The 12,818-nt window shown below is 43.1% G+C and overlaps 1 protein-coding gene across 1 annotated transcript; it reads right to left on the minus strand.

The window, feature by feature from the left end:
- Positions 1 to 3,878: 3,878 nt before the first annotated feature.
- RPL7 (ribosomal protein L7) lies at positions 3,879 to 11,330 on the minus strand. The gene is made up of 7 exons (NM_001159737.1): positions 11,294 to 11,330; positions 10,140 to 10,242; positions 9,251 to 9,417; positions 8,479 to 8,616; positions 7,997 to 8,106; positions 6,668 to 6,878; positions 3,879 to 3,946 (listed from the first exon to the last, which is right to left on the minus strand). Exons 1-6 carry the CDS (start codon positions 11,305 to 11,307, stop codon positions 6,670 to 6,672), a joined length of 741 nt encoding a protein of 246 aa, NP_001153209.1. The 5' UTR covers positions 11,308 to 11,330; the 3' UTR covers positions 3,879 to 3,946; positions 6,668 to 6,669.
- Positions 11,331 to 12,818: the final 1,488 nt, after the last annotated feature.

Below are 12,818 nucleotides of genomic sequence, written 5' to 3' on the forward strand. Positions count from 1 at the left end.
GAACACTATTCTGCTTGCTGAGGAGACTCAACATGGACAGTAAGCACTACTCAATTCTCAAAACAGCACATGGGTTCCAGTTCTTAGGACAGAGCTGCCATATCTGGATTCCAAACAGACTGAAGCAGCAAAGCCCATAGAGGTATATGAAGTCCTACCATCGCTCTCCTGAGCCCTGCTTATGCTGAGGTTTAGATGATTCACCCCTTTGTGCACTACACTTGGACTTTGTAGTCCAAGTTCCTTTATGAAGCATGTAGCACTCACCATCACCATTCTGAATGTCACTCTGGGTGGCCAGACACCTTAAAATAAGGCTCTAACTCGTATCTCTCAAGTACCTGAAGGGCCTGCATTTAGTAACTTCTGCTGAGCAAGAGGCACCAGGACTCCCCTCAACAAACCTCTCAGAAATATTCTTTAAAGAAAGAAAACTCCAAAGCTTCTATTTAGAAATGACCACTAACAAAGAATCTGGCACACCATTGGTTAAGTGTTCCAGTGTCTAATTATATTCCATTAAAATTGTTTGCTTAAAGCCCAACATTTATCTGGATTCAATTTCAAGACATTTCATCCTATTATAGCTTTGTTAGATCAAAGAATTCTCTATTATCAAACTACTTTTCTTCATGGAGGCAATTATAGGTAGATATTCATTTAGTAACCATGTCTGCCTTTAAAGTAAGGGCTGCGAGTATTACACGGCATGTGCTTGATTTTTGGCACAAGAACTGGAGATTGCATTTGGCACTAGTGTAAGCACTACTGGAACAAAAGTAGTATTGCCTCCCCCATACCATTTGATATTCTCTTTTTAATGTATCCAAGAATTGCATTTGGCCAAGTGGGGGCTTACATTCAGCTGACTATCCATCATGTCTCCAAACTTTCTCTCAAAACACTGATCCTTGGGATGGGCTCCCATTCTGTTTCCAGATGTATGACTTTACACTTGGTGATAGTGAAACAGGCTGTATGAGCTGGACACCAGCAAAGAAAGGCGTATCAATTAACTGTGAAGCGTATAAACCTTAGCATGCCTGAAAAATTTGTGAGTTGTTAGCATTTCAGTCTCCTGTTGCTCCTCCAACAGCTATTAGGTAAAGCTTCTGGCTTCAGTTCTGAGGAACTAACAGGAAGATGTTGGTCATTCTGAAAGGGGAGAGGAGTCCACAGAAATTGTATTTCAGAACGTGTCAGCAGCTGGCAGCCATGGACAGTGAACGAGTAGCAACATGTTTCCAAGAACCTGAACTTTATCATAGAATGTTGACAAAGAATCTGAATTATTTTTTGTTTAGGAATTATCTTTGTCTGCTACATTTAAAACTTAAATTGTTGCATAAATGCTCCAAAATGCATGCATTAAGTAGACTGTGCCACATTTCTAGAGCAAATTCTGACCTTAGCTATCAGATTGTGAGCTGTTTTTGTAAACACCTACTATGGAACATGCCTGAAAAGCAACATCAAAAATCCTGAAAGCTCCCCCATAAAAGGTGACCAATTACACCAAATTGCTGCCTCAAACACAGCTACACTTTAGTATTAATTTCCACACTATGTACTAATGTTTTGCAGCTGTTACCTGAAAGAGGATTTCAGAGGCAGGCAAGAAAAATGAGTTGCTTAAGTACCATGAAAACCAAATTAACTTTCTCCTCACTAATGCTTTACAATGTACTCCTTTAAACAAAATCTGGGACCTATAGGGCACTCTTGTCAGACAAGCAAGGTCCTACAGAACTGATTAATGAGCTAATATTTTATGCTCTATACCTATCACACAATGTCTGTGATCCATTTGTATGGCTTTATTATTTTTGCAAAATGTGCAAAATGAGTTAAGATACTAGAACACGTGTGTGAGTCAGAGGAAAATAAGTGAAAATGCTGTATGGAAGTAGTGAACACACTACCAACTGAAACAAATGAACAGGGATACCAAGGTCAACTGACTTTTCTTGGGTACATCCTCCCCCAACATGCAAAATTCATTGCTTGTTGGTGCAATTCTAAACTGAAGTAAGACTGTACTCTTACAAAATCAATTCCATTAATTATGCAAAGTGATTATTGTAATTTTCACCAGTTTTTTTTTCCCTTCATCCAGCAACTTTACAAAAATGCTTTTCTTCCTTGTAAAACAGCTTATCATGCACTTTATGAAAATGCCTAATGAAATACACTTATGGTTTCCAACTCATTGACTCATTAAACCTCTTCAAGCATGTAGTCCCATTACTTGCAGTGAATAGCTGTTAAGGAAATGCTAAATTTTTCTGATTTAGTGCATTTAGCTTAAATGGATTAAGGTATTGGTACTTTCGTATTTAGGCACAGGCAGCTGCGTTACTACATTTTGGAGCTTGGCTCACAATAGGGAAATTATTAGTTCTGGTTTTAGAACTGTTGTTCAAGTAGCTGGAAACACTGACCCAGTGACCGATGCTCAGCTCTTTTGCCAATGTCCAAACACATTCAAAAAACAAAAGCACTCAACTATTTTTAGTTAAGCTGCCATCATAAATTTCCATGCTATTGAAAAACTAGCTTCTGAGAATTTTTAATAAACTACCATTGTTGTTAAGTTTACTTTAAACTGAAGTGCAGAAATAAGCTCTTGCAGAAATTGTCACAAAAATCACTGACAGCAAATTTCATATGGAGCTCCTTTACTGGCAGTTTTAATATAGCTTGCCTATTTCAGTCAGAGCAGACACAACTTGTTGATCTGTTGCACCAAATGCCTCAGCAAGCTAAGACTCCTCCAATGAAGTGCTTGCAAGATGAGAAATCAGTCTGAATGCAGTTATGTGTTTTACCAGCCCCTGAATTTCTGATCTGTTCTCTGCTACACCTACACATTTATCAGCAACTGTTCATATACTCATGAATACTGTGCTCTTCCACTTTATAGTATCTGCAGTCTAACACTGTAAACACATGTCATTAAACTGAGTAATTATGTTGAATGTGAAAAAAAAAATTATTTTATTAAGTATTTTATGCTTCCTTTTGGTAAAAAATACCTGAAGATAGATGCTCAAAGCTGGAATTATCCAGCTCAGAGCTCCCCAGCACCTCAAGGACATCAACTGATTGAAGAAAGTCCAGAGGAGGGCCATTAGGAAGATTAGGGGGATGGAGCACCCCTCCCATGAGGAAAGGCTAAAATAATCAGAATTATTCAGCCTGGACAAGAGAAGACTTTATGGGGACCTAATTGTGGCCTTTCAGCACCTGAAGGGAGCCTACAATAAAGACGGCGAGGGACGTTTTAAACAGGGTATGTAGGGACAGGACAAGGGGCAATGGCTTCAAATTGAGAATAGATTTTAGGAAGAAATTCTTTACTGTGAGGATGGTGAGGCACTGGAACAGGCTTCCCAGAGAACCTGTGGTTGCCCCATTCCTGGAAGTGCTCAAGACCAGGTTGGATGGAGTTCTAAACAACCTGGTTTAGTGAAAGGTGTTCACGGTAGGGGCATTGAAATTAGATTTTTTTCTTCAAGATCCCTTCCAACACAGGCCACTGTATGATTCTCTGATCTTAAGATGTTAACAACAGATTTACACTTGTTGCTTCTTTACATAAAGATTTTCACACAGCTTTCTAGCACACTACAACTAAGCAGGAACCCTGCTTGCTCAACAACAGCACACAGCTCAGTTTGTCATCTATTGTTACAACTTAAAACTTCACCTGTTACCTGCACAAATCCTTCCAAATTTTTTTCCTCCAAATGAAGGTTAAGCAGTATCTATATACATACATCTACTGCTAATTCAAACTATGGCTCTGAAACACATGACTTCAAACTGAATCTGCCACTTCAGAGGAGGATCACAAAAAGAGACCAATTGAGACAACAGACTGTTTTGTGCAAGATTGTTTTATTAACAGACCAGACTTTGAAATATTGCAGCTGGGCATCTTTACCTGCAAGGCAAAGAAGAAAAAGGTATAATTAGGCACATGTAGATCTGAAACAACTCTAGCCACATGAAAAAGTAACACATTATTTAAGACTGCAGTAGTCTCACACACGGTAACTAATTTCTACATTAACATCTCTTCACTGAAAACAGATTTTGAGTACCAGACCTAACAGGATAAGAATTTCTGTCTTGAACCACTGATACATATACTTAATATTTAAAGACATGCCAAGACATTGTGCATATTGTAACTTTTGCTGCACTCTCATTTTTGGCACATTTCAGAGACTGTTCACATACAAAAAAGAAAGCAAAGAAGTTGACTTGGGTCCAGTTTCCATAAAGTTTGCTTGAAAAATTGATGAAATTCAGTATGTTGTCAATACTGATTGTCAGCATTTGCTTTCAAGTACTATGCTCCTTCCTCCCAGTCTATATGAAGGAATCAGTACTGGAAGTCTATTTTTTCACTCACTTGAGACTATCACTTAAGAAATAAGTGACAAATAGAATAAGAATTAGACAAACAGCCCTTCATAATGACATTACCCGGAGAGTACTGCCAGTACTGAACCTACTACTCTAGTCTGCCCTCAGCAGAATCTACAACCTCAGTAGAAACTACAACATTCTTCTATAAACATGTGCTCCATTCACAACAGCAGAAAGTTGAAGAGACAAGATCAGTTATCTTAGATTTTGTTTGCAGGAAAAGCATAACAATTGCTTATAAGCATAAAATAAGAAACTGCAAGGTCATTTTCTAAATTAAAAGATGAAGTAAAGCTCTAATGTATGCCACTTATATGGGATGCTGAGCTACAAGTCCAGTGTAACACATGAGCAATTAGATGAATGAATATCCCTTGTTTCTCTGCCAATACACCAACTCTCCCAGGCATTTCCAACAACTGCAATAGTGAACTAGAAGCTTCCCATCTCCAGGAAGGCTCCTGAAAACAACAGTACCAGTACACATCTGTCTTTCCTTTACCAGGGGAGATAGAGTTTAGGACCTATACCGACAGAAAAGCTGCAGTGTTTCCATTAAAAACAGCATCATGCTCAGAAATTAGACAGGAGCATACAGCCCTCCTCAGCCTTGGCTATGCACCAAGCTTCAAGGACACATTTGCCAGTACTGAACTTCCAAGTTTCAGCCACCAGCAGCAAAATTTCTAGAAGAATAGTAGTGGGAGTAACTTAGCATCACCTCAAGCACCAACGTTACAGCAATTCTGCTCCTCAGTTACCAACATCTTTCCATAGTTGAGCTAAAAGGCTTTTCAAGAACACTGTCCCCTGTAAGGAACTATTTTCTTGAAGTTGCAATTTCCACATGCCACGTCAGTGGTGCTTTAAAACTCTGCTGACTTCACACATGTGAGATAACAGCACAACATGCAAGAAGCTTGAACTGAGGAAATCGGCAGCCTACGAAAAAGGTTTCAAGAATTAATGCTGTCAATCTAATGGAAAGTATCTCCTAGATCTCCTTTAGCTCCTTGGACAGAAAGCAGACTCCAATGAGCTCTATTTGCTGTGCCTTGGCTGTAAAAGTAGTTTTAAAAGAGTTGAGGGAAAAAAAAAACCACAACAGCAAAACAAAACAACATAAAACTGCCTTTCCTTCATACACTTTACTTTCCGAATTTTAGAAAATTTCTGAATTATCCAAATGCAACTGCCCCCGTTTTAAACTGTAAAGTTACAACACTACCCATTTTTTATGAACCAATCCTCTGAAGCTAGAAATTCATAAGTAAACTGCATATCTGATCTAGAAGAAAACAGGACCCCAAAAAAACAACCACACAAAAACCCTAAGCCAAACAAATCCCAACAAACCAACTGAAATAACCATTTTGACTTTGGAGGAATAAGTTTGGGGAAAATTAGGTTTTTGTTTGATATCCCTTCCAAATATCCTAAGACAATGAAGTTTTCTTAAATTCTAGCATACACATCAAACCAAAAAGATATTTGACTGAAACTAAGATATGGGCAACACTTAGTGTTAATAGTTTAGTGTCTAAAAAGCAAAGCGAAATACAAGAACTCTGAAAAACATATTGGCTTGAATGGCAGAGACTTCTCACCAAAGCAGGAAGAGCAGAGTGACAACAGGTAAGACATTGTTTGGAGTAGGTCCTACCTTTAGGACTCAGCTGTCACTGTTAAATCACTTTAAGTGTTAGTAAACTTTCTCATTTATAACTAACAGACTACTCAAATGGGCAAATCAGTCTTTCAAAATTACTAACTTGGTCACTATACAGGAAAGCCTTAAATGAACAATTCTGAAGCTCTAACAAGCTGAAATTTTAGACCAGTGCTAATCAGGCTTTTCTAGAAAACCTGAAAAAAACATGGTACTTGCAATCACAAGACTTCAATCATATTAACAGATTATTAAGGAGGCTTGAAAGCTTTAGCCAAGATCTCAAGGCTTCCCAACACAAAACCAAACAAGGCTTTAAAACAAGTTATTGGTAATGTTTGTATTTCCTAAACATATCAGTGGCACTGACAGTTTAACTTCCCGAATGGTTAAGCATTAGTAGGACTTCCAAAATAAAACCAGAACAATATATTGTTCAAGTAGCTTTATACTGTAGGTACCACCCAAGAATGAGTGAGCATCTATTAAATGTGAATATCTGACAAATAATGACAGCAGCCTGCAGAGCTGAACAGTTGATTGCCTTGGGCAGTATCTCACCATTAGTTCATTCTCCTTATGAGTCTGTTGATCTGGTCTTCTCTGTTACCAGCATCCCCACCTTCCACAAAGTGGATTGTTTTCTTCTTCATTCCACCCCGAGGAGAGGATAACTTGAAGGGCCAAAGGAAGTTGTTCACAACTTTGAAGTTCTTGCCAACAGTGTAAATTTCATGGATCACATCTTCCATGCAGATGATGCCAAGCTTTCCTAAAATTCAGACACAGTTTTCAGAAAGACTTCAGAGGCACTGGTCAATAACAAAATAAAAATTATCACATTGTTACTGTCATTCCTACTTATTTTGATAAACTTCAGGAAGTCAGAAACCACTCACTTTGTTGTGAAACTGAATGATTGACTTTTCCAATTAAAATGGATTAGCTGCAGCCAAGTCAACATTTAGATGGCACACTTGGCAAGAGGCATCAGTTTCAACTGTTAAATATTTACTGCCAGCAGTGAGGAACAATAAAAAACAACCCGCACTTACTGAATCTTAGGAAACCACTGTTTTTTGGAGAAAAGCTACATTAAATACACCTAAACCACTGCAATGTGTAACTGAGGGAAACTCACTAGCTATTAAATTAGGCCACCGAATAAATGCTACAGCATGTTTCCTTAATGCTTTTCCAGAATCTTCAGCAATATGTTACAAGTTAACTCTTGTAAAACACAGTGCTTAAACGGGATTACAACAAAATAACAGAATACATGTATCTTTAAGATATTTATCCACAGCACAGGAAAAGAAATACGCATGACAGAGCCTAATCTGAAGAAAAATGCAAATCAAGTGCCAAAAAAGGCAGAGACTTGAGTGGTCACTTTCACTCATTCTGGCTTGACTGCAAGAGAAGGGAGTTTCCCAGAGCAGCCTGTATCCCAAATGTTCATCATGCTTTGCTTTTCCTAAATACACTGATCACTACCTAGTTCTTTCAAGAAGTTTTAAAAGTCTGTTTACCAGATAACGAAAGTAAAAAACAAAATATCTAATATTAAAGTCTGAAAGTTCAAAGCTGTGATGACTCTTTCATGCTACAGCACTTTTTCTTTACTCAAAGACCTACTGACCCCATAAAGGTCAAGAGGTTACATTTAACATTACAAATTTAAAAGGCTAAAATTTGATTTTTTACAACTGCTTTCAATACTTTATGATTGAAGTTGCTTCCAGTTCACTTTTTATTAAACAACTAGGACAGAAGTAGAGATCCTAGCTAACCGGTGTACTCCAGTGACACCTAAGGACAGTTGCCCAGCTCAGCACTGATCACCCCAAGGTGAGCAGCTGGCTTCCCGTTTTGCCCAGCAGAATTTACCAAGGCGCTTCTGGATCAGGCGGTTGTCAGTCAGAGCAATGCGCTGCTTGTTGATCTTGCCGTAACCTCGCTTGTAGATCAGCTCATGCACGGACTTCAGGTTGGGGTAACTGAAACAAAACAGTTACGTTCAAAAAAACAATTTTAAGTCTTTGCCAGCTACATTCCAGGACAACGTTAACATCTCTGATTTGGACTTCCACACCAAACAACTAAAGATCATTTCACCATGTCCCACATGTAAACACAAAAGCAAGAGAGAAGCAAATCCCACACCAACTTGCCAAGAACACCAGTATGAGAGTGCAATCATACCTAGCAGCCATTACCTTTCAAGCACTGCATTAACCATGTTTTCAATTCAAAGACAGGAAAGCACACAAAAGATAAAAAACCCCGCAAGTCCAGCATAGCAAAATGCAAAACCTGCTCAACACTTGCACCCTGATAAGGTACAACTGGGCCTTGGGCCTTTCACTCACCCCCAGGCAATGTAGGGTTCAACAATCCGCAACATGTTGATAGAGGCTTTGTTGAGTTTTACAAAGGTGCCATTAAAAATCTGCCGCAGGCGAAGAAGCTGCAGAACCTTGCGAACCTTAGGGCTGACACCGTTGGTACTGGAGAAGAAAGTGAAACAGTCTGAATTATCAACATCCCAGGTAGCTAGGCATCAGGCTAAAAAACAACCTCTAAACACAATAGCACTGTTCCCATACAAAAACACATTTCATGAACTACACAAAGTAGTAAATTAACTTACTATTGCTATACATTTCAGTATAAAGTTAAAACATCCATTTCCATGAAAATAACTAAGTACCATACTGAAACAATTTAGAACTAGCCTTGCACTGTCCTAAACATAATTCTTCCAATCACACCTATTTTTTCGTTTTCTGAACACTTTACCAGAGTACAACAAAACAAACACTTGAAGAACAGCTCAGCAGAATGTTTGGGAATAGAGCATCTAATTTTATTAAGATAAAGGTGAGAAAGAATAATTGTCTACATGTATTTTCAGCCTTGTCTTCTTAAAAATCAGGTATTCCTAAAGACAGTAGGCAGCAAAATGATTTAGCCCTTAAACACTCCTCAAGTGCATGTACAGTATCTACCAACAACTTCTCAAGCCACTGGTTGAAAGCTTACCTTGTTGATATATTTAAGCCCTCAACACAGAAAGGTAACAGGAAATCCAAAGTCAGTAATTTTAAACATAAAATTGCCTGTATCTGTACACAACCTTACCCTCTAATCCTGATCACAAATGCCAGTTTTGGCTCAGCTGGGACGTAGTAATTGCCAGCTTTCCGGGCCATCCTGGCCATACGGATCTCCTGCCTGTACATGTGCCTGTACTCCTTGTGGTAAGCCTGGGCTTTTGCATAGATGAGCTTCCTTTGTGCCTTGCGGTACTGCAATAAATTGGAAATTGCTTAAAGTTACAAAATGCCTTTTAACACGTGAAAATCACCTTCGAGTAACATGCCATGTTCTAGAACTTCCCCCAAGTAACACAGATCAGTATCACACAGCTCACAACAACCCTCAGTGATGCTCCAGAGAACCTGGCCAGCTGTTACACAGCAACCGATGTTACCATTCCTGACTCCTCATCAGCACTGTGGTGATGAATAGTAATGGATACAAATTGAAAAACAAAAAATTTAGCTTAGACATAAGGAAGAAATGCTGTATTGTGAAGATGGTGAGACACTGGAATGGGTTGCCTGGGGCAGCTGTGGATGGGCCAACCCTAACCATGTTCAAAGCCAGGTGTGACTGGATCTTGGGCACAGGGGTTGGAGCTAGGTGATCTTTAAGGCCCCTTCCAACCTCCTATAGTTCTAGGATTCTCTAATCACACATCAAGCTCCCCCTTACAAAGCCTATAACCTCTTGCCCTGTACATTACAGGCAGCTGTACACTTTGCTCTTAACTCTGCCCAGAACTTTGTTATCAGCCACTAAAAAACATCAGAGAGATGTTTTTTAACTTCTCTCTGATCAACGTAATTTTAGTCCAAAACTTAAAGAAAATATCACCGTACTGTGAATTTCTGTACTGCATCAGAGTAGCAGCAGCTGCTACTGCAGCAGATAAGCAATCTGAGTCAGGGGATCAGAGGATATTCACCTTTTTTATAGCCAAAATCTTCTTCTGACGTTTGGCTTTCATGACCGCATAGGCCTGCCGCTTCTTCAGCAGGCTCTCGGGCACAGAGGGCACCTTCTTTACTCTAAGTGGAAACAGAAATAAAAGCTTTTAGCTGGTAGAAAGAAACTCAGTGGCAGTGCAAACATCAAAACTCTCAAACATAACATGTGTGCAGGCCTTGCTACCTTGAGCCACTTCACTGCATCTTCCTCATCCTCACTGTTCCCAGGCCTGGAAGAGCATCCCGGGACAGCTCCCTGGGACTGAACTGGGTGATTTTTTTGCTTCAGAACCTACACATTCACATTTTTGTACCAGACAAGAAACCCTGACAGACTAACCACAGCTGCACACAACCGTAACTACTGTTTTGTAAAGTAGGTTACAACCACAAAGACTGTCCTCCCTTGCTAAGAAAACAAAGTTGTTTCATGATAACTTATCTCTGATCAATATACATTTTAACAGGTGCTTGAACAGGAAAAGCTTGTTTGGAAGTACCGTGGCATTTATTAGACAGGACTCTCAGCTTGCTCAGACTATCACAGGTGGGTGATGTCGGAAGGGACCACAGAGGGTCATCCGGTCCCTCCTCCCTGGACAACCTGTTCCAGTGCGTGGTCACCCGTATGGAAAGGAAGTTCCTCCTCAACTTCAGGTAGAGCTTCCTAAACATCACTTTGTGCCCCCTTCCCTCTCGTCCCGGAGATTTTTAACTCTTAGACACGACAAAACTTGTCAGAACAGCGTTTATAGAGCCACAGTCACCCTAACGAGCGCCTACACCAGCCCGACACAAAGTCACTCCCAGCTCCAGCCCCAACACAGCCCTGCCGGCTCGCCCAGTCGGGAGGAACTCGCCGCCCCGGCCCCACATTCCCGGCCACGGCGGCGCTCGGGGCCCGCCCTCCCTCCCCACGCCGCAGAGGGTCGGCGGCCGCAGCCACCGCCTGCCGAAGGGCCGGGCCGGTGGCGGCTCCATCTCCGCCGCGCCGCTCCCTCCCCTCCCAGCCCCTGCGGAGGCACGGCGGCCCCGGAGACGGCGCGGGCAGGGCTCGGGCGGCGCGGCGGCCGCGGATGGCGGCGGATGGCGGTGGATGGAGGTGGATGGCCGCGGACGGGACGGGACTCACTCCTTGTCCGCCATGGTCAGCGCCGGAAGAGAGGGGTGTGCGCCTGCGCGGCGCGCTCTTAGCTCATTGGCCCGCGCAAGGCGAGGTCCTGCCCGGTGGCAGGACCCCGCGTTTGGACATCCTCCGTTGTGCCTGACCGTCGTGCGAGCGCCGGGGTGTCCGGCGAGTGCCTGAGGTAAAAGTGTCCGGGAACTGCTTCCGCACAGCAGTGCTGGAGCCGGCTGTGTGCCGGGATCGGCTGCGTGCCGGGATCGGCTGTGTCCCGGAATCGGGCTGTGTGCCGGGATCGGGCTGTGTCCCGGGATCGGCTGTGTCCCGGGATCGGCTGTGTCCCGGAACCGGGCTGTGTCCCGGAACCGGGCTGTGTGCCGAGCACTGGCTGTGTCCCGGGATCGGCTGTGTCCCGGAACCGGGCTGTGTCCCGGAACCGGGCTGTGTGCCGAGCACTGGCTGTGTGCCGGGATCGGCTGTGTCCCGGAACCGGGCTGTGTGCCGGGATCGGCTGTGTCCCGGAACCGGGCTGTGTCCCGGAACCGGGCTGTGTGCCGGGACCGGGCTGTGTCCCGAGCACTGGCTGTGTCCCGAGCACTGGCTGTGTCCCGAGCACTGGCTGTGTCCCCAGCACAGGCTGTATCGCGGGCCGGGCGGGAACCGCTCCGCCACCAGACCCGGCCTTCCCTGCAGGAGGCTGAGAAGGAGCTCCGGGTGGGTGCTGCCAGCCGTCTTGTCTGAGGCAGGATTTCCCCTATTTCAGCCTTAAAGCCCGTCCTTGGCGCCCGCGGGACGCCGCCTCCCGCCCGCGCTCAGCACCGCGGCGGGAATGGAGGCTGAGGGGGAGTGCTGCCCGCAGGATCGTTCACCGGCACGTACGGGCAGATGGCATCCACGGGCTCCGTTTCTGCCGGGATGGGTTTTCATCAGGCTGGACATCTTTTCGATTCGCCATACGGAATCAGTAAATGCAGTGTGGAGAAGGGAGGGCGGCTCGGGAAGCAGCGCTGCCCAGCACAGCAGCTTGGAAGGCTGCTTAAGGCTGTGGCTCCTAAGTCCCATCCTGTGCGCGCCTACCCGTGCGCCGAAAATCACCCCGGGAGGCACCGGCACATCATTACACATACGGGAAGAAGAGAAATTAGTGGAACTCTTAGCAGCAAGGGACTGTCCGGTATAAAAAACCGTGTAGACAGCAGGGCGGGGGATAAGGAATGCCGAGCTCTGCATTTACTGACTTTGTTGCCAATTAACAGCACCCAGGGGTGTCACACAGCACTAACGCCTGAGAACTTTAATGAGAGTGCTTTGGATCCTAGTTACAGGTGTATCAATGTTCATTTTTTTACTATAGTTTTATTTTGTGCTAATACAGACATTTGTATCGCTTGATCTTATTAGCAATATTATAAAGGGGGGGATTAAAATCAGCATGCAAAACCACCTGCAATATCTACTGAAGAAAGAAGTTGTCTGCACTTTCTTCTGAAACTTTTGAACTCGAATTTCTGCTCAATCTGAGAGGCAGCGTTCA

The sequence above is a fragment of the Taeniopygia guttata genome, chromosome 2, assembly GCF_048771995.1.
Source record: "Taeniopygia guttata chromosome 2, bTaeGut7.mat, whole genome shotgun sequence".
Taxonomy (NCBI): Eukaryota; Metazoa; Chordata; class Aves; order Passeriformes; family Estrildidae; genus Taeniopygia; species Taeniopygia guttata.